This window comes from Oncorhynchus mykiss, chromosome 3 (assembly GCF_013265735.2).
Source record: "Oncorhynchus mykiss isolate Arlee chromosome 3, USDA_OmykA_1.1, whole genome shotgun sequence".
NCBI classification, from domain to species: domain Eukaryota; kingdom Metazoa; phylum Chordata; class Actinopteri; order Salmoniformes; family Salmonidae; genus Oncorhynchus; species Oncorhynchus mykiss.
This window is the reverse complement of record NC_048567.1, coordinates 8,210,469-8,232,376: the sequence shown is the minus strand read 5'-3', so window position 1 is coordinate 8,232,376 and position 21,908 is coordinate 8,210,469. Positions and strand designations below refer to the sequence as shown.

General features: G+C 52.0%; 1 protein-coding gene across 1 annotated transcript in view; it reads left to right on the top strand.

Annotated features, from left to right (window-relative positions):
• Positions 1 to 17,785, top strand: part of LOC110520794 (tripartite motif-containing protein 46-like) — a 29,152-nt gene extending 11,367 nt beyond the window's left edge. Inside the window, exons 4-12 of the mRNA XM_036967678.1 lie at positions 1,764 to 1,962; positions 3,493 to 3,639; positions 3,801 to 3,896; positions 4,184 to 4,437; positions 4,625 to 4,746; positions 4,842 to 5,174; positions 10,283 to 10,512; positions 10,630 to 10,697; positions 14,858 to 17,785. Coding sequence (XP_036823573.1) covers positions 1,764 to 1,962; positions 3,493 to 3,639; positions 3,801 to 3,896; positions 4,184 to 4,437; positions 4,625 to 4,746; positions 4,842 to 5,174; positions 10,283 to 10,512; positions 10,630 to 10,697; positions 14,858 to 15,275 — 1,867 coding nt within the window. The 3' untranslated portion in view covers positions 15,276 to 17,785. The remainder of the gene's footprint in view (positions 1 to 1,763; positions 1,963 to 3,492; positions 3,640 to 3,800; positions 3,897 to 4,183; positions 4,438 to 4,624; positions 4,747 to 4,841; positions 5,175 to 10,282; positions 10,513 to 10,629; positions 10,698 to 14,857) is intronic.
• Positions 17,786 to 21,908: the final 4,123 nt, after the last annotated feature.

The following is a 21,908-nucleotide window of genomic DNA, read 5'->3' as shown; positions in this document are numbered from 1 at the left end:
CCTCTCCTTTTCACCTCTCATTCCCCTCTCCTTCTCACCTCTCATTCCCCTCTCCTTCTCACCTCTCATTCCCCTCTCCTTCTCACCTCTCATTCCCCTCTCCTTCTCACCTCTCATTCCCCTCTCCTTCTCACCTCTCATTCCCCTCTCCTTCTCACCTCTCATTCCCCTCTCCTTCTCACCTCTCATTCCCCTCTCCTTCTCACCTCTCATTCCCCTCTCCTTCTCACCTCTCATTCCCCTCTCCTTCTCACCTCTCATTCCCCTCTCCTTCTCACCTCTCATCCCCCTCTCCTTCTCACCTCTCATTCCCCTCTCCTTTTCACCTCTCATTCCCCTCTCCTTCTCACCTCTCATTCCCCTCTCCTTCTCACCTCTCATTCCCCTCTCCTTCTCACCTCTCATTCCCCTCTCCTTCTCACCTCTCATTCCCCTCTCCTTCTCACCTCTCATTCCCCTCTCCTTCTCACCTCTCATTCCCCTCTCCTTCTCACCTCTCATTCCCCTCTCCTTCTCACCTCTCATTCCCCTCTCCTTCTCACCTCTCATTCCCCTCTCCTTCTCACCTCTCATTCCCCTCTCCTTCTCACCTCTCATCCCCCCTCTCCTTCTCACCTCTCATCCCCCCTCTCCTTCTCACCTCTCATCCCCCTCTCCTTCTCACCTCTCATACCCCTCTCATTCTCACCTTTCATCCCCCCTCTCCTTCTCACCTCTCATCCCCCTCTCTTTCTCACCTCTCATCCCCCCTCTCCTTCTCACCTCTCATCCCCCTCTCTTTCTCACCTCTCATCCCCCCTCTCCTTCTCACCTCTAATCCCCCCTCTCCTTCTCACCTCTCATCCCCCTCTCCTTCTCACCTCTCACCCCCCTCTCCTTCTCACCTCTCATACCCCCTCTCCTTCTCACCTCTCATCCCCCCTCTCCTTCTCACCTCTCATCCCCCTCTCCTCTCACCTCTCATACCCCTCTCATTCTCACCTTTCATCCCCCCTCTCCTTCTCACCTCTCATCCCCCTCTCTTTCTCACCTCTCATCCCCCCTCTCATTCTCACCTCTCACCCCCCTCTCCTTCTCACCTCTCACCCCCCTCTCCTTCTCACCTCTCATACCCCCTCTCCTTCTCACCTCTCATCCCCGTCTCCTTCTCTCCTTCTCACCTCTCATCCCCCTCTCCGTCTCACCTCTCATACCCCCTCTCCTTCTCACCTCTCATCCCCCTCTTCTTCTCACCTCTCACCCCCCTCTCCTTCTCACCTCTCATCCCCCTCTCCTTCTCACCTCTCATCCCCCTCTCCTTCTCACCTCTCATCCCCCCTTCCTAACCTTTACCTAACCCACGTCCAGTCTCTGTCTCTGTCTCTGTCTCTGTCTCTGTCTCTGTCTCTGTCTCTGTCTCTGTCTCTCTCTCTCTCTCTCTCTCTCTCTCTCTGTCTCTCTCTCTCTCTCTCTCTCTCTCTCTCTCTCTCTCTCTCTCCCTCTCTCTCTCTCTCTCTCTCTCTCTCCCTCTCTCTCTCTCCCTCTCTCTCTCTCTCTCTCTCTCTCTCTCTCTCTCTCCCTCTCTCTCTCTCCCTCTCTCTCTCTCTCTCTCTCTCTCTCTCTCTCTCTCCCTCTCTCTCTCTCTCTCTCTCTCTCTCTCTCTCTCTCTCTCTCTGTCTCTCTCTCTGTCTTTGGTTTAATGTTGGTCTGTGTTCTCACTCTCCTCTTTTTGTATCAACCCCCACCCTCTCCACTGTTTCTCCCCCTCCCCTGTCTGGCTCCAGGTACAGACACACAGTGAGCCTGGGCAGCGTGGCTATAATGTGTGGCTTCTGTAAGGCTCCTCAGTCCTTGGAGGCCACTAAGGGCTGTGCTGACTGCAGGTCCAACTTCTGCAACGAGTGTTTCAAGCTCTACCACCCCTGGGGTACGCTCCGCTCCCAGCACGAACACATACTGCCCACCAACAACTTCAGACCCAAGGTGTGTGTGTGTGTTTACATAGTATTTGGGGGGTGTATGTAGGGGTTAACTATGTTCATGAAATTGTATTTCCCTCTTCTCTGTATCCATATCTCTATAACTTCTTTACCCGTTTCCTCTACAGTCCCCCTCTCTCTCCTTCACCTGTTTCCTCTACAGTACATCTCTCTCTCCTTCACCTGTTTCCTCTACAGTACCTCTCTCTCTCCTTTACCTGTTTCCTCTACAGTACCTCTCTCTCTCCTTCACCTGTTTCCTCTACAGTACATCTCTCTCTCCTTCACTTGTTTCCTCTACAGTACCTCTCTCTCTCCTTTACCTGTTTCCTCTACAGTCCCTCTCTCTCTCCTTCACCTGTTTCCTCTACAGTACCTCTCTCTCTCCTTCACCTGTTTCCTCTACAGTCCCTCTCTCTCTCCTTCACCTGTTTCCTCTACAGTACCTCTCTCTCTCCTTTACCTGTTTCCTCTACTGTACCTCTCTCTCTCCTTTACTTGTTTCTTCCACAGTGACTCTCTGTGAGTTTGGCTGGTGACCTCCTTTTCTTCCTCCTCCTGTTATATCTTCCTCCTCTGTCCTCCCTGCCCACCCCTGTATCTACACCTCTACTGTACCTGTCTTCCTCCTCTCCCCTCCTTCCTGCCCACCCCTGTATCTACACCTCTACTGTACCTGTCTTCCTCCTCTCTCCTCCCTGCCCACCCCTGTATCTACACCTCTACTGTACCTGTCTTCCTCCTCTCTCCTCCCTGCCCCTACACCTCTACTGTACCTGTCTTCCTCCTCTCTCCTCCCTGCCCACCCCTGTATCTACACCTCTCCTGTACCTGTCTTACTCCTCTCCCCTCCTCTCCTCCCTGCCCACCCCTGTATCTACACCTCTACTGTACCTGTCTTCCTCCTCTCCCCTCCTCCCTGCCCACCCCTGTATCTACACCTCTACTGTACCTGTCTTCCTCCTCTCCCCTCCTCTCCTCCCTGCCCACCCCTGTATCTACACCTCTACTGTACCTGTCTTCCTCCTCTCCCCTCCTCCCTGCCCACCCCTGTATCTACACCTCTACTGTACCTGTCTTCCTCCTCTCCCCTCCTCTCCTCCCTGCCCACCCCTGTATCTACACCTCTACTGTACCTGTCTTCCTCCTCTCCCCTCCTCTCTGCCCACCCCTGTATCTACACCTCTACTGTACCTGTCTTCCTCCTCTCCCCTCCTCCCTGCCCACCCCTGTATCCACACCTCTACTGTACCTGTCTTCCTCCTCTCCCCCTCCTCACCCCTGTATCTACACCTCTATTGTACCTGTCTTCCTCCTCTCCCCTCCTCCCTGCCCACCCCTGTATCCACGCCTCTACTGTACCTGTCTTCCTCCTCTCCCCCTCCTCCCCTCTTGCCCTCTCTCCTCTCCTCCTTCTCCCCCCCCCCTCCCCTCTTGCCCTCTCTCCTCTCCTCCTTCTCCCACCCCTCCCCTCTTGCCCTCTCCTCCTCCCCCCCCCCCCTCTCCTCTCTCCTCTCCTCCTCTCCCCTATTAGGTCCTAACGTGTCTGGAGCATGAGCAGGAGAGGTTGTTGTGGTACTGTCGCTCCTGCCAGAGGCTTCTGTGTCCTGTCTGTAAGCTCCACAGAGTCCACCACGGCCACAAGGTGGCGCCCATCGCACAGGCCTGCCAGGCACTAAAGGTATCTATCTATCTATCTATCTATCTGTCTGTCTGTCTGTCTGTCTGTCTGTCTGTCTGTCTGTCTGTCTGTCTGTCTGTCTGTCTGTCTGTCTGTCTGTCAAAACATGAAACTACATGTTTGCTTGCTGATATTGTCATCTGTCTCTCTTAACACCTGAGGACAAAATCACCAAGGAGATCAACTACATTCTGGCCAATCAGGACACAGTAAAGGCTCAGATAACTCAGCTGGAGAGTGCCATCACACACTTGGAGGTAAACTTTCTCTCCATCCTTTCTGTCTCTCTTTCGTCCAATCCACTACTTTCTTCCCTCTATCCTTCGATTGCCTCTTTCTCTCCATCACAGTATAACCATGCTCTTCTTTCCCTCCCTCTACCCCTCTCTTCTTCTCCCCTCCCCCACACTCTCTCCCTCTCACTCTCCCTCTACCCTCTCCCTTCTTCCCCCCTCTCTCTCCCTCTACCCCCTCCATTCATCCCCCCCCCTCTCTCTCTCCCTCTACCACATCCCCTTAAACCCCCTCTCAACTCCCTCTCTAGTTGAACAGTGCGTTGGCGAGGGAGCAGTTGTCCCAGTCTGTGAGGGAGCTGGGGGCGTCTCTAGTGGAGCGACAGGGAGCGTTGACCCTGGCCCTGGAGGGGGCCCGGCTGAGGAGGGGGGAGGCCCTGTCGGCCCAGGTGTCTGAGAGGAGGGGTCTGCAGGAGCACGGCGGTTTAATGGCCTACACACAGGAGCTGCTCAAAGAGACCGACCAACCCTGCTTCGTACAGGCCGCACGAATCACCCACAACAGGTACGGGTGGTAGATGCAAGACACACATGCGCGCACACACACCGTGGGTAAATAACAGGTGCAATATCAACACTTAACACTTACCAGCCACACCCCCCTCTATATTTTCTCTCTCCCCGTTTCTATTTTCTCTCTCGCTCTTTCTCTCTCTTTTTCTCTCTCTGACTCTCTCTTTCTCTCTCTCCAGGCTGGTGAAAGCCATAGAGAATCTGCAGTGTTTCTCTCTCTCGGCTGATCCCTCCTTCAGACACTTCCACATGGACGCCTCCAGAGAAATTAAACTCATCAGCAGCATGGGATACATAAGAGGTCCGTCCGTCTGTGTAAGAGGTTAGATCTGAAAGCTAACTCATCCCATCCACCAATATAACTCCCTTTTCTTCTCTGCCCCGCCCCTGCTACAGCCCCATTGGCTCCTGTGATTGACACTCAGCGCACGCTGGCCTATGACCAGCTGTTCCTGTGCTGGCGACTCCCCCAGGACTCCGCCCCTGCCTGGCACTTCTCCGTGGAGTTCCAGCGGCGAATGGGATTGACAGAGGCAGGCTGGGGAGGAGAGGTCAGGAGTCCCAATGCTCCACTGGTGTGGCAACGCCTGGAGGAGGTGGGGGGGACTAGTGCTGTGATTGACAGGCTGGAGATGGACAGTGTGTACGTGTTAAGGGTGAAAGGAAGCAATAAGGCGGGTTTTGGAGAGTACAGCGAAGAGGTTTACCTGCACACACCACCCGCACCAGGTGAGACATACACACAGACACATCCGTACGCAATTCATGATACAATTATTGTTGGGGAATTGTTTAACAAAGTCAATACCTCTTTTGTCCCAATCCATCCCTTCACCTTCTCAATTCCCACATCTTCTCTCTGCATAACCCACTCCCTCTGTTCTGTAACCCAGCTCCACCCCCCAGCCCTCTCTCTCTCCATCCCTCCATCCTCTCTCCATCCCTCCATCCTCTCTCCATCCTCTCTCCATCCCTCCATCCTCTCTCCATCCCTCCATCCTCTCTCCATCCTCTCTCCATCCCTCCATCCTCTCTCCATCCCTCCATCCTCTCTCTACCCCCTGGCCCTCTCTCCATCCCCCATCCCCTCTCCATCCCTCCATCCTCTCTCCATCCTCTCTCCATCCTCTCTCCATCCTCTCTCCATCCCTCCATCCTCTCTCCATCCCTCCATCCTCTCTCCATCCCTCCATCCTTTCTCCACCCCCTGGCCCTCTCTCCATCCCCCATCCCCTCTCCATCCCTCCATCCTCTCTCCATCCCCCATCCCCTCTCCATCCCTCCATCCTCTCTCCACCCCCTGGCCCTCTCTCCATCCCCCATCCCCTCTCCATCCCTCCATCCTCTCTCCATCCCCCATCCTCTCTCCATCCCCCATCCCCTCTCCATCCCTCCATCCTCTCTCCACCCCCTGGTCCTCTCTCCATCCCCCATCCCCTCTCCATCCCTCCATCCTCTCTCCATCCCCCATCCTCTCTCCATCCTCTCTCCATCCCCCATCCTCTCTCCATCCTCTCTCCATCCCCCATCCTCTCTCCATCCCTCCATCCTCTCTCCACCCCCTGGCCCTCTCTCCATCCCCCATCCCCTCTCCATCCCTCCATCCTCTCTCCATCCTCTCTCCATCCCTCATCCTCTCTCCATCCCTCCATCCTCTCTCCACCCCCTGGCCCTCTCTCCATCCCCCATCCCCTCTCCATCCCTCCATCCTCTCTCCATCCCCCATCCTCTCTCCATCCTCTCTCCATCCTCTCTCCATCCTCTCTCCACCCCTCCATCCTCTCTCCATCCCTCCATCCTCTCTCCATCCTCTCTCCACCCCTCCATCCTCTCTCCATCCCTCCATCCTCTGTCCATCTGTCCATCCTCTCTCCATCCCTCCATCCTCTGTCCATCTGTCCATCCTCTCTCCATCCTCTCTCCATCCTCTCTCCACCCCCTGGCCCTCTCTCCATCCCCCATCCCCTCTCCATCCCTCCATCCTCTCTCCATCCTCTCTCCATCCCCCATCCTCTCTCCGTCCTCTCTCCATCCCCCATCCTCTCTCCACCCCCTGGCCCTCTCTCCATCCCCCATCCCCTCTCCATCCCTCCATCCTCTCTCCATCCTCTCTCCATCCCTCATCCTCTCTCCATCCCTCCATCCTCTCTCCACCCCCTGGCCCTCTCTCCATCCCCCATCCCCTCTCCATCCCTCCATCCTCTCTCCATCCCCCATCCTCTCTCCATCCTCTCTCCATCCTCTCTCCATCCTCTCTCCACCCCTCCATCCTCTCTCCATCCCTCCATCCTCTCTCCATCCTCTCTCCACCCCTCCATCCTCTCTCCATCCCTCCATCCTCTGTCCATCTGTCCATCCTCTCTCCATCCCTCCATCCTCTGTCCATCTGTCCATCCTCTCTCCATCCTCTCTCCATCCTCTCTCCACCCCCTGGCCCTCTCTCCATCCCCCATCCCCTCTCCATCCCTCCATCCTCTCTCCATCCTCTCTCCATCCCCCATCCTCTCTCCGTCCTCTCTCCATCCCCCATCCTCTCTCCACCCCCTGGCCCTCTCTCCATCCCCCATCCCCTCTCCATCCCTCCATCCTCTCTCCATCCCTCCATCCTCTCTCCATCCTCTCTCCACCCCTCCATCCTCTCTCCATCCCTCCATCCTCTGTCCATCTGTCCATCCTCTCTCCATCCTCTCTCCATCCTCTCTCCACCCCTCCATCCTCTCTCCATCCCTCCATCCTCTGTCCATCTGTCCATCCTCTCTCCATCCTCTCTCCATCCGTCCATCCTCTCTCCATCCCCAATCCTCTCTCCATCCCTCCATCCTCTCTCCATCCATCCTCTCTCCATCCCCCATCCTCTCTCCATCCTCTCTCCATCCATCCATCCTCTCTCCATCCCCCATCCTCTCTCCATCCTCTCTCCATCCCTCCGTCCTCTCTCCATCCCTCCATCCTCTCTCCATCCCTCCGTCCTCTCTCCATCCCTCCATCCTCTCTCCATCCCTCCATCCTCTCTCCATCCCTCCATCCCTTTATCTCCCTATCTCTCCTTCCTCTCTTTCACCTTGCTAACCCTCTGTACTCAGAAGAATCATACCATCCCACTCTCTGTCCTCCTACCTCTCTCTCTCTCTTTATCGACATCTCTCCCTCTCTGTCCTTCTCCTACCTCTCTCTCTCTCTCTCTCTTTATCGACATCTCTCCCTCTCCGACCTTCTCCTACCTCTCTCTCTCTTTATCGACATCTCTCCCTCTGTCCTTCTCCTACCTCTCTCTATCTCTCTTTATCAACATCTCTCTCTCTGTCCTTCTCCTACCTCTCTCTCTCTCTCTTTATCAACATCTCTCCCTCTCTGTCCTTCTACCTCTCTCTCTCTCTCTTTATCGACATCTCTCCCTCTGTCCTTCTCCTACCTCTCTCTCTTTATCAACATCTCTCACTCTCTGTCCTTCTCCTACCTCTCTCTCTCTCTCTTCATCAACATCTCTCCCTCTCTGTCCTTCTCCTACCTCTCTCTCTCTCTTTATCGACATCTCTCCCTCTCTGTCCTTCTCCTACCTCTCTCTCTCTCTCTTCATCAACACCTCTCCCTCTCTGTCCTTCTCCTACCTCTCTCTCTCTCTTCATCAACACCTCTCCCTCTCTGTCCTTCTCCTACCTCTCTCTCTCTCTTCATCAACATCTCTCCCTCGCTGTCCTTCTCCTACCTCGCTCTCTCTCTTCATCAACATCTCTCACTCTCTGTCCTTCTCCTACCTCTCTCTCTCTCTTTATCGACATCTCTCACTCTGTCCTTCTCCTACCTCTCTCTATCAACATCTCTCTCTCTCTCTCTTTATCGACATCTCTCACTCTGTCCTTCTCTTACCTCTTTCTCTCTCTTTATCGACATCTCTCACTCTCTGTCCTTCTCCTACCTCTCTCTCTCTCTCGACATCTCTCCCTCTCTGTCCTTCTCCTACCTCTCTCTCTCTCTCTTTATCAACATCTCTCCCTCTCTGTCCTTCTCCTACCTCTCTCTCTCTCTTCATCAACATCTCTCACTCTCTGTCCTTCTCCTACCTCTCTCTCTCTCTTCATCAACATCTCTCCCTCTCTGTCCTTCTCCTACCTCTCTCTATCAACATCTCTCCCTCTCTGTCCTTCTCCTACCTCTCTCTCTCTCTCTTTATCGACATCTCTCCCTCTCTGTCCTTCTCCTACCTCTCTCTCTCTCTCTTCATCAACATCTCTCACTCTCTGTCCTTCTCCTACCTCTCTCTCTCTCTTCATCAACATCTCTCCCTCTCTGTCCTTCTCCTACCTCTCTCTCTCTCTTCATCAACACCTCTCCCTCTCTGTCCTTCTCCTACCTCTCTCTATCAACATCTCTCCCTCTCTGTCCTTCTCCTACCTCTCTCTCTCTCTCTTTATCAACATCTCTCCCTCTCTGTCCTTCTCCTACCTCTCTCTCTCTCTCTTCATCAACATCTCTCACTCTCTGTCCTTCTCCTACCTCTCTCTCTCTCTTCATCAACATCTCTCCCTCTCTGTCCTTCTCCTACCCCTCTCTCTCTCTTCATCAACACCTCTCCCTCTCTGTCCTTCTCCTACCTCTCTCTATCAACATCTCTCCCTCTCTGTCCTTCTCATACCTCTCTCTCTCTCTCTCTTCATCAACATCTCTCCCGCTCTGTCCTCACACTGTCCATACTGTATAAACACTCCCCCAGTCTCCTGTGTTATTAAGTGTTCATGTGGCTCACTAAAGGAGATTCGTTTATTAATTTCTCAAAACCTGATCAGTGATCAGCAGTCATACCTATATTGGGCTAGGTTTCTCTCCCTCTTTAGAACGCCCTCTCTCTTATTTCCTGCTCTCCTCGTTCCCTCTCTTTCCTGGGGTGTATTTATTCCTCCAGAATGCATCAGTTTCCTGTAGATGTAAGCAGGTCTGCTCCTCTGCTCCTCTCCCTGATGCTATATCAAACCCTTCCCCTTCCTCCCCCTCTCCTCTTCCTCTCCTCCTCTCCTTCTCCCTCCACCTCTCCTCCTCCTCCTCTCCTCCCCCTCTCTCCCTCCTCTTCCTCTTCCCCTACCTCTCCTCTATATCCTCGTCTCCCTCCTCCTCCTCTCACTGTCCCTCCTTTTCCTCGCCCTCTCCCTCTCCTCCCCCTCTCCCTCTCCCTCTCCTCCCCCTCTCCTCCTCCCCGTCTCCCTCTCCTCCTCCTCCCTCTCTCCCTCTACTCCTCCTCCCCCTCCTCCCCCTTTCCCTCTCCTCCTCCTCCCACTCTCCTCCTCCTCCTCTCCCTCTCCTCCCCCTCCCCCTCCCCCTCTCCTCCCCCTCTCCCTCTCCTCCTCCTCCTCCTTTCCCTCTCCTCCCCCTCTCCTCCTCCCCATCTCCCTCTTCTCCTCCTCCCCCTTTCCCTCTCCTCCTCCTCCCCCTCTCCTCCTCCTCCCCTCTCCCCCACCTCTCCCTCTCCTCCTCCTCCTCCCCCTCACCTCCTCCTCTCCCCCTCCTCCCCCTCTCCCTCTCCCCCTCTCCCTCCTCCCCTTCTCCCTCCTCCCCCTCTCCCTCTCCTCCTCCCCCTCTCCCTCACCTCCTCCCCCTCTCCCTCCCCCCTCTCCCTCTCCTCCTCTCCCTCTCCTCCTCTCCTCCTCTCCCTCTCCCTCCTCTCCTCCTCTCCCCCTCCTCCCCCTCTCCCTCTCCCCCTCCTCCCTCTCTCCCCTTCTCCCTCCTCCCCCTCTCCCTCTCCTCCTCCCCCTCTCCCTCACCTCCTCCCCTCTCCCTCCTCCCCCTCTCCCTCTCCTCCTCTCCTCCTCTCCCTCTCCCTCCTCCCCCTCTCCCACCTCCGTCAGTGTTGTGTTTCTCTCTGGACTCTCGCTGGGGTTTGCATGCTGACCGACTGGCTCTGGGTAAAGGACAGACGTATGCCCGCAGCGTGCCCGGCCTCTCCCTTCTGCAGGCCGCTGACCGCTCCCTCACTTCCTGTCACCTGACCTCTGACCTCCTCATAGGCGACCTGGCCATCACCCAGGGAAGGCACTACTGGGCATGCTCGGTGGAGCCCGGCTCCTACCTGGTAAAGGTGAGAAATAGAGATTTTGTGTGTGTGTGTGTGTGTGTGTATGTGTGTGTGCATACGTGTGTGGGTGTGTGTAACTTACTCAATCTAATTTGTCATTTTTCTCTCTGCGTTCCTCAGGTGGGAGTTGGACAGGAGGCCAAGCTCCAGGAGTGGTTCCACCTTCCCCAGGACATGGCCAGCCCCCGGTGAGACAGGAGAGAGGGAGGTAGAGGGAGGGAGGGAGGGAGAGGGAGGTAGAGGGAGAGATGGAGAGAGAGGGGGGACAGAGGGAGGTAGAGGGAGGGATGGAGAGGGGGGGGGGGACAGAGGGAGGTAGAGGGAGGGATGGAGAGGGAGGGGGGCAGAGGGAGGTAGAGGGAGGGATGGAGAGGGAGGGGGGAACAGAGGGAGGTAGAGGGAGGGCTGGAGAGGGAGGTAGAGGGACTGATGGAGAGGGAGGGGGACAGATAGAGGTAGAGGTAGGGGGGCCAGAGGGAGGTAGAGGTACGGATGGAGAGGGAGGGCGGACAGAGGGAGGTAGAGGTAGGGATGGAGAGGGAAGGAGAGGGAAGGGGGACAGATAGAGGTAGGGGGGACAGGTAGAGGTAGGGGGACAGAGGGAGTTAGAGGTAGGGGGACAGAGGGAGGTAGAGGTAGGGGGGACAGAGGGAGGTAGAGGTAGGGGGACAGAGGGAGGTAGAGGTAGGGGGGACAGAGGGAGGTAGAGGTAGGGGGACAGAGGGAGGTAGAGGTAGGGGGACAGAGGGAGTTAGAGGTAGGGGGACAGAGGGAGGTAGAGGTAGGGGGGACAGAGGGAGGTAGAGGTAGGGGGACAGAGGGAGGTAGAGGTAGGGGGGACAAAGGGAGGTAGAGGTAGGGGGGACAGAGGGAGGTAGAGGTAGGGGGGACAGAGGGAGGTAGAGGTAGGGGGACAGAGGGAGTTAGAGGTAGGGGGACAGAGGGAGGTAGAGGTAGGGGGGACAGAGGGAGGTAGAGGTAGGGGGACAGAGGAAGGTAAAGGTAGGGGGACAGAGGGAGGTAGAGGTAGGGGGACAGAGGGAGGTAGAGTAGGGGGACAGAGGGAGGTAGAGGTAGGGGGACAGAGGGAGGTAGAGGTAGGGGGACAGAGGGAGGTAGAGGTAGGGGGGACAGAGGGAGGTAGAGGTAGGGGGACAGAGGAAGGTAAAGGTAGGGGGACAGAGGGAGGTAGAGGTAAGGGGACAGAGGGAGTTAGAGGTAGGGGGACAGAGGGAGGTAGAGGTAGGGGGACAGAGGGAGGTAGAGGTAGGGGGACAGAGGGAGGTAGAGGTAGGGGGACAGAGGGAGGTAGAGGTAGGGGGACAGAGGGAGGTAGAGGATGGACAGGGAAGGGGGACAGATGGAGGGGGGACAGAGGAAGGTAGAGGTAGGGGGGACAGAGGGAAGTAGAGGTAGGGGGACAGAGGGAGGTAGAGGTAGGGGGACAGAGGGAGGTAGAGGTAGGGGGACAGAGGGAGGTAGAGATAGGGGGACAGATGGAGGTAGGTAGAGGTAGGGGGACAGAGGGAGGTAAAGGTAGGAGGACAGAGGGAGGTAGAGGTAGGGGGGACAGAGGGAGGTAGAGGTAGGGGGACAGAGGAAGGTAAAGGTAGGGGGACAGAGGGAGGTAGAGGTAGGGGGACAGAGGGAGGTAGAGGTAGGGGGACAGAGGAAGGTAAAGGTAGGGGGACAGAGGAAGGTAAAGGTAGGGGGGACAGAGGGAGGTAGAGGTAGGGGGACAGAGGGAGGTAGAGGTAGGGGGGACAGAGGGAAGTAGAGGTAGGGGGACAGAGGGAGGTAGAGGTAGGGGGACAGAGGGAGGTAGAGGTAGGGGGACAGAGGGAGGTAGAGGTAGGGGGGACAGAGGGAGGTAGAGGTAGGGGGACAGAGGGAGGTAGAGGTAGGGGGACAGAGGGAGGTAGAGGTAGGGGGACAGAGGGAGGTAGAGGTAGGGGGACAGAGGTAGGTAGAGGTAGGGGGACGGAGGTAGGTAGAGGTAGGGGGACAGAGGGTGGTAGAGGTAGGGGGACAGATGGAGGTAGGTAGAGTTAGGGGGACAGATGGAGGTAGGTAGAGGTAGGGGGACAGATGGAGGTAGGTAGAGGTAGGGGGACAGAGGGAGGTAGAGGTAGGGGGACAGAGGTAGGGGGACAGAGGGAGGTAGAGGTAGGGGGACAGAGTGAGTTAGAGGTAGGGGGACAGAGGGAGGTAGAGGTAGGGGGACAGAGGGAGGTAGAGGTAGGGGGACAGAGGAAGGTAGAGGTAGGGGGACAGAGGGAGGTAGAGGTAGGGATGGACAGAGGGAGGTAGAGGTAGGGGGACAGAGGGAGGTAGAGGTAGGGGGACAGAGGGAGGTAGAGGTAGGGGGACAGAGTGACTTAGAGGTAGGGGGACAGAGGGAGGTAGAGGTAGGGGGACAGAGGGAGGTAGAGGTAGGGGGACAGAGGAAGGTAGAGGTAGGGGGACAGAGGGAGGTAAAGGTAGGGGGGACAGAGGGAGGTAGAGGTAGGGGGACAGAGGAAGGTAAAGGTAGGGGGACAGAGGGAGGTAGAGGTAGGGGGACAGAGGGAGGTAGGTAGAGATAGGGGGACAGAGGGAGGTAGAGTAGGGGGACAGAGGGAGGTAGAGATAGGGGGACAGATGGAGGTAGGTAGAGGTAGGGGGACAGAGGGAGGTAAAGGTAGGGGGACAGAGGGAGGTAGAGGTAGGGGGGACAGAGGGAGGTAGAGGTAGGGGGACAGAGGAAGGTAAAGGTAGGGGGACAGAGGGAGGTAGAGGTAGGGGGGACAGAGGGAGGTAGAGGTAGGGGGACAGAGGGAGGTAGAGGTAGGGGGACAGAGGGAGGTAGAGGTAGGGGGACAGAGGGAGGTAGAGGTAGGGGGACAGAGGTAGGTAGAGGTAGGGGGACAGAGGTAGGTAGAGGTAGGGGGACAGAGGGTGGTAGAGGTAGGGGGACAGATGGAGGTAGGTAGAGTTAGGGGGACAGATGGAGGTAGGTAGAGGTAGGGGGACAGATGGAGGTAGGTAGAGGTAGGGGGACAGAGGGAGGTAGAGGTAGGGGGACAGAGGGAGGTAGAGGTAGGGGGACAGAGTGAGTTAGAGGTAGGGGGACAGAGGGAGGTAGAGGTAGGGGGACAGAGGGAGGTAGAGGTAGGGGGACAGAGGAAGGTAGAGGTAGGGGGACAGAGGGAGGTAGAGGTAGGGATGGACAGAGGGAGGTAGAGGTAGGGGGACAGAGGGAGGTAGAGGTAGGGGGACAGAGGGAGGTAGAGGTAGGGGGACAGAGTGAGTTAGAGGTAGGGGGACAGAGGGAGGTAGAGGTAGGGGGACAGAGGGAGGTAGAGGTAGGGGGACAGAGGAAGGTAGAGGTAGGGGGACAGAGGGAGGTAAAGGTAGGGATGGACAGAGGGAGGTAGAGGTAGGGGGACAGAGGGAGGTAGAGGTAGGGGGACAGAGGGAGGTAGAGGTAGGGGGAGAGAGGGAGGTAGAGTTAGGGGGACGGAGGGAGGTAGAGGTAGGGATGGAGAAGGAGGGTGGACAGAGGGAGGTAGAGGTAGGGATGGAGAGGGAAGGGGGACAGATAGAGGTAGAGGTAGGGGGGACAGAGGGAAATAGAGGTAGGAGGGACAGATAGAGGTAGAGGTAGGGATGGAGAGGGTGTGGAGACAGGGAGGTAGGGGGACAGATTGAGGTAGGTAGAGGTAGGGGGACAGAGGGAGGTAGAGTAGGGGGACAGAGGGAGGTAGAGGTAGGGGGACGGAGGGAGGGAGGTAAAGGTAGGGATGGAGAAGGAGGGTGGTCAGAGGGAGGTAGAGGTAGGGGGACAGATGGAGGTAGGTAGAGGTAGGGGGACAGATGGAGGTAGGTAGAGGTAGGGGGACAGAGGTAGGTTGGACAGAGGGGGGTAGAGGTAGGGGGACAGAGGTAGGTAGGTAGAGGTAGGGGGACAGATGGAGGTAGGTAGAGGTAGGGGGACAGAGGTAGGTTGGACAGAGGGAGGTAGAGGTAGGGGTACAGAGGTAGGGGGGCAGAGTCCGTCCCCCTACCTCTACCTCCCTCTGTCCAACCTACCTCTGTAGAGGTAGGGGTGACAGAGGTAGGGGGACAGAGGGAGGTAGAGGTATGGGGTAGTAAAGAAGTGGTTCCAATGACACTAAAACTAACCAAGTAAACTCAGTCTCCCCCGTCCTCCCTCTTCCTCACTCCCCGGTCACCCTTCTCTCTTCCCCTTCCCCCCTCCTCTCTCTCCCCCTCCCCTCTCTCTCCCCGACCCCTTCCCTCTCTCTTCCCGTTCCCCCCTCCTCTCTCTCCCCCTCCCCTCTCTCCCCGACCCCTTCCCTCTCTCCAGCTATGACCCAGACAGTGGCCATGACAGTGGGGCTGAGGATTCCCCAGACTCCTCCCCTCCCTTCTGCTTCCTCACCATGGGCATGGGCAAGGTCCTCTTACCCCAGGGGGCAGCAAACTTACACCACAGTACCCATAGTACCCATGGGAACAACCATGGTCCTCCTACTGCCCCCCTGCCCCCGCGCCTGGGGGTTTGTCTGGACTTCGAAAAGGGACGGGTCACGTTCTACGACGCCCACTCGCTGCGCACCCTGTGGGAGGGGCATGTGGATTGCTCTGCCCCTGTGTGCCCGGCCTTTTGTTTCATTGGTGGAGGGGCACTGCAGCTGCAGGAGCTGGTGGCCAATCGGAGCACAGAGGAGCCACTGCACAGAAGGGTCACCATCCAATCACGCGCCACCAATTTAGGTAACTGAAGAAGTATGGAGTGGAATGATGTGGAAAGACCCTTCATCAACTTGATGTTTACTTGTTTATGTTTAGGTTTCATTTGTAATGTCTGCAACTGTTGATGATGTACATTATGCAGAATAGAAGAATGTCAATGTCCCGGAATCCAGGGGATTATAAAGCGTTCTGCAGGTTACATCAGGATACGTGTATTCTGTGATTCCAACTGTTGCTGTGTTGCATCTGAAAAGGACTCATGAGTGGGACGTTAACTGTTAAATGACTCATGAGTGGGATGTTAACTGTTAAATGACTCATGAGTGGGACGTTTATTGTTAAATGACTCATGAGTGGACGTTTTCTGTTATAGAACTCATGAGTGGGATGTTAACTGTTAAATGACTCATGAGTGGGATGTTAACTGTTAAATGACTCATGAGTGGGATGTTAACTGGTAAATGACTCATGAGTGGAACGTTAACTGGTAAATGACTCATGAGTGGGATGTTAACTGTTAAATGACTCATGAGTGGGATGTTAACTGTTAAATGACTCATGAGTGGGACGTTTATTGTTAAATGACTCATGAGTGGACGTTTTCTGTTATAGAACTCATGAGTGGGACGTTAACTGTTAAATGACTCATGAGTGGGATGTTAACTGTTAAATGACTGATGAGTGGGACGTTTATTGTTAAATGACTCATGAGTGGGACGTTTATTGTTAAATGACTCATGAGTGGGACGTTAAATGACTCATGAGTGGGACGTTAACTGTTAAATGACTCATGAGTGGGATGTTAAATGACTCATGAGTGGGATGTTAAATGACTCATGAGTGGGACGTTAACTGTTAAATGACTCATGAGTGGGATGTTAAATGACTCATGAGTGGGATGTTAACTGTTAAATGACTCATGAGTGGGATGTTAACTGTTAAATGACTCATGAGTGGGATGGTAACTGTTAAATGACTCATGAGTGGGATGTTAACTGTTAAATGACTCATGAGTGGGATGTTAAATGACTCATGAGTGGGACGTTAACTGTTAAATGACTCATGAGTGGGATGTTAACTGTTAAATGACTCATGAGTGGGATGTTAAATGACTCATGAGTGGGACGTTAACTGTTAAATGACTCATGAATGGGATGTTAACTGTTAAATGACTCATGAGTGGGATGTTAACTGTTAAATGACTCATGAGTGGGATGTTAAATGACTCATGAGTGGGACGTTAACTGTTAAATGACTCATGAATGGGACGTTAACTGTTAAATGACTCATGAGTGGGATGTTAACTGTTAAATGACTGATGAGTGGGACGTTTATTGTTAAATGACTCATGAGTGGGACGTTTATTGTTAAATGACTCATGAGTGGGACGTTAAATGACTCATGAGTGGGACGTTAACTGTTAAATGACTCATGAGTGGGATGTTAAATGACTCATGAGTGGGATGTTAAATGACTCATGAGTGGGACGTTAACTGTTAAATGACTCATGAGTGGGATGTTAAATGACTCATGAGTGGGATGTTAACTGTTAAATGACTCATGAATGGGATGTTAACTGTTAAATTACTCATGAGTGGGATGTTAACTGTTAAATGACTCATGAGTGGGATGTTAACTGTTAAATGACTCATGAGTGGGATGTTAACTGTTAAATGACTCATGAGTGGGATGTTAAATGACTCATGAGTGGGACGTTAACTGTTAAATGACTCATGAATGGGATGTTAACTGTTAAATGACTGATGAGTGGGACGTTTATTGTTAAATGACTCATGAGTGGGACGTTTATTGTTAAATGACTCATGAGTGGGACGTTAACTGTTAAATGACTCATGAGTGCGACGTTAACTGGTAAATGACTCATGGGTGGGATGTTAACTGGTAAATGACTCATGGGTGGGATGTTAACTGGTAAATGACTCATGGGTGGGATGTTAACTGGTAAATGACTCATGAGTGCGATGTTAACTGGTAAATGACTCATGGGTGGGATGTTAACTGGTAAATGACTCATGGGTGGGATGTTAACTGGTAAATGACTCATGGGTGGGATGTTAACTGGTAAATGACTCATGGGTGGGATGTTAACTGGTAAATGACTCATGGGTGGGATGTTAACTGGTAATTGACTCATGAGTGCGATGTTAACTGGTAAATGACTCATGGGTGGGATGTTAACTGGTAAATGACTCATGAGTGGACGTTAACTGGTAAATGACTCATGAGTGGACGTTATCTGTTAGAGCTCATGCTACCTGCACTTCACATAGATCTTATTGTTTGAAACCAAACCAAAATGCTCACATTGTGGAAGATTCTCTCATAAGCTTCAAACATGTATTACAAATCAAGAGGGTATAAATATCTATTCTATATTTTCAGACAAAATAGAGATGAATGGGATTTACACATTATGGATAGAAAGGATTTTGCGTAAATCATGCGTTGATGTCAATGGGAAGATTTAGGATGTGTGTGTGTTCACCTGAATTAAAATTATAATACTTATTTTATCATTCTCATCTGAGCTGGCTGAATATTTATACTGTTTTATAGCTTTTTATTCATAGCTTTTATGATTATTATGACTGGCAATAATACATTTTTACTCAACAGATTATTACTAAAAAGATAGATCTTACAGGGTCGAGGCTCAGACTGTCAGTATTCATACAGTATATTGAGTGTGTGTGTGTGTGTGAGAGAGTGTGTATTTCTACTTGAATGCATGTGTTTACGTGTGTGTGTGAGAGAGAGTGAGAGACAAAGAGAGAGGGAGATATATATACACAGTACGTGTCAAAAGTGTATTTTTACTATTTTCTACACTGTAGAATAATAGTGAAGACATGAAAACTATGAAATAACACATTTGGAATCATGTAGTAACCAAAGTGTAACCAAAGTGTTAAACAAATATATTTGTGGAGGCCAGGTCATCTGATGCAGCAGTCCATCAGTCTTGATCAAATAGCCCTTTCACAGTCTGGAGGTGTGTTGAGTTATTGTCCTGTTAAAAAACAAATGATAGTCCCACTAAACCAGATGGGGTGGTGTATCGCTGCAGAATGCTGTGGTAGCCATGCTGGTTAAGTGTGCCTTGAATTCTAAATAAATCACAGACAGTGTCACCAGCAAAGCACACCCACACCATCACTCCTCCTCTTCCATGCTTCACGGTGGGACCAACACATGCAGAGATCATCCGTTTATCAACACTGCTTCTCACAAAGACACTGCAGTTGGAACCAAAAATCTCAAATTTTGACTCATCAGACCAAAGGACAGATTTCCACCAGTCTAATGTCCATTGCTCGTGTTTCTTGGCCCAAGCAAGTCTCTTCTTATTATTGGTGTCCTTTAGTAGTGGTTTCTTTGCAGAATTTCAACCATGAAGGCCTGATTCACGCAGTCTCCTCTGAACAGCTGATGTTGAGATGTGTCTGTTACTTGAACTCTGCGAAGCGTTTATTTGGGCTGCAGTCTGATGTGCAGTTAACTCTAATGAACTTGTCCTCTGCAGCAGAAGTACGTCTGTGTCTTCCTTTCCTGTGGCTGTCCTCATGAGAGCCATGTTGTAAAGTCTTGATGGACTGTCGTTTCCCTTTGCTTATTTGAGCTGTTCTTGCCATAATATGGACTTGGTCTTTTACCAAATAGGACTATCTTCTGTATACCACCCCTACCTTGTCACAACACAACTGATTGGCTCAAATGCATTAAGAAGGAAATAAATTCCACAAATTAACTTTTAACAAGGCACACCTGTTAAAACCTCTTTGTGCTAGATGTGGCGCTAGCGACCCACCTCGACAACAGGAGTGCGAAATTCAAATTATAGAAATAGTAATATTCAACATTCATGAAAATACAAGTGTCATACATCAGAAAAAAGTTGAACTTCTTGTTAATCCAGCTGCTCTGTCAGATTTCAAAAAGGCTTTACGGCGAAAGCACACCATGCGATTATCTGAGGACAGCGCCCCGCACACAAAATAATTTAAAACATTTTCCAACCAGGCAGGTGCGCGACAAAAGTCAGAAATAGCGATAAAATAAATGCCTTACCTTTGAAGATCTTCTTCTGTTGGCACTCCAAAAGGTCCCAGCTACATCACAAATGGTCCTTTTGTTTGATAAAGTCCTTCTTTATATCTCCAAAAACTCAGTTTAGCTGGCATGCTTCATTCAATAATCCACTAGTTTCCCTCCTTCAAAATGCATACAAAATGAATCCCAAACATTACCAATAAACTTCTCCAAACAAGTCAAACAACGTTTATAATCAAACCTCAGGTACCCTAATACATAAATAAACGATAAAATTTAAGACCGAGAATCGTTATTGTCTTTACCGGAGATAAACAACAAAGTACGTGCTCTCATCCACGCTCATTAAAACACTACAGCGAAAATGGGAGCCACTTAGAAAAGCTACAAATTCTAGCTCATTTTTCCAAAAACAAGCCTGAAACTCTTTGTAAAGACTGTTGACATCTAGTGGAAGCTCTAGGAACTGCAATCTTGGATGTTTTCTCTTCATATTAAACATGACAGCCATTGGAATCAGTGGTGGGCTGAATTCTTTTTTTTTCTGGATGGTTTGTCCTCAGGTTTTCGCCTGTCATATCAGTTCTATTATACTCACAGACATTATTTTAACAGTTTTATAAATTTTAGAGTGTTGTCTATACAAATCTATCCAATTATTTGCATATCCAAGCTTCTGGGCCTGAGTAACAGGCAGTTTACTTTGGGCACGCTTTTCATCCAGGTGTCAAAATACTGCCCCCTAGCCCAAAGAGGTTAATTGAAATGCATTCCAGGTGACTACCTCATGATGCTGGTTGAGAGAATGCCAACAGTGTGCAAAGCTGCCATCAAGGCAAAGGGTGGCTACTTTTTAGAATATAAAATATATTTTGATTTCTTTAACACTTTTTGGGTTACTACATGATTCCATATGTGTTATTTCATAGTTTTTATGTCTTCACTATTATTCTACAATGTAGAAAATAGTCAAAATAAAGAAAACCCTTGAATGAGTAGGTATGTCCAGACCTTTGACTGGTACTGTATATATATCAGTAGAGCCTGCTGAGGGGAGAACAGCTAATAATAATGGCTGGAATGGAGTGAATGGAATGGTATCAAGAACATGGTTTTCATGTGTTTTATTCCACTCCATTCCAGTCATTATTATGAGCCGTCCTCCCCTCAGCAGCCTCCACTGATATTTATATAGAGAGAGTCCAGTCCAGTCCAATCCAATCTGTTGCTCGGAGGTCTGGCTGTAACAACCATGCTTTCTGTTCTGTCTGTCCTTAATGATCCTGGTTGTAAAATACAGTCTTATACCTTACAGCACTTGAATGACTTTAGACTGTAGCATCTCCCTCATTTAGACTTTTCCATGCTGGCAGAATGTTTGTAAACGTCATGACAAAAAGGAATAAACAATTCAACAGTTACATTGAGGTGTTATGTGGATGATGTTCTATTTCAGGAACTAGCACATATCAGCTCCTCCACCTCTCCTTTCAGCTCCTCCACCTCTCCTTTCAGCTCCTCCACCTCTCCTTTCAGCTCCTCCACCTCTCCATTCAGCTCCTCCACCTCTCCTTTTAACTCCTCCACCTCTCCTTTCAGCTCCTCTACCTCTCATTTTAACTCCTCCACCTCTCCTTTCAGCTCCTCCACCTCTCCTTTCAGCTCCTCTACCTCTCATTTTAACTCCTCCACCTCTCCTTTCAGCTCCTCCACCTCTCCTTTCAGCTCCTCCACCTCTCCTTTCAGCTCCTCCACCTCTCCTTTCAGCTCCTCCACCTCTCCTTTCAGCTCCTCCACCTCTCCATTCAGCTCCTCCACCTCTCCTTTTAACTCCTCCACCTCTCCTTTCAGCTCCTCTACCTCTCATTTTAACTCCTCCACCTCTCCTTTCAGCTCCTCCACCTCTCCTTTCAGCTCCTCTACCTCTCATTTTAACTCCTCCACCTCTCCTTTCAGCTCCTCCACCTCTCCTTTCAGCTCCTCCACGTCTCCTTTTAACTCCTCCACCTCTCCTTTCAGCTCCTCTACCTCTCCTTTTAACTCCTCCACCTCTCCTTTCAGCTCCTCCACCTCTCCTTTCAGCTCCTCCACCTCTCCTTTCAGCTCCTCCACCTCTCCTTTCAGCTCCTCCACCTCTCCTTTCAGCTCCTCCACCTCTCCTTTCAGCTCCTCCACCTCTCCTTTCAGCTCCTCCACCTCTCCTTTCAGCTCCTCCACCTCTCCTTTCAGCTCCTTCACCTCTCCTTTCAGCTCCTCCACCTCTCCTTTCAGCTCCTCCACCTGGCTCTTACAGGCACTCAGTCCGGTCTCAAACTACAATAACATGAGGCTTTTTAATCCCTACTGAATGAAAAAGAAGCTAACCCACATGCAACGAACATAGTGTAGTGCCCGTGGTACAAAAGTTTGGATCTCTTGGTGTTATGGCTAAGACGTTGGACTGACACTTGCAGGGACTAGGGTTGAAGTTCCAATTGCCTTACATCCTGAATTTGCTATTATTATACACAAACGCCCTTCTTTACCTGAGTTCTCTCTCTTCAGCACTTCAGCACTTACTGGCTGTCACTCTGGCCCCCATGTTCCTCAGC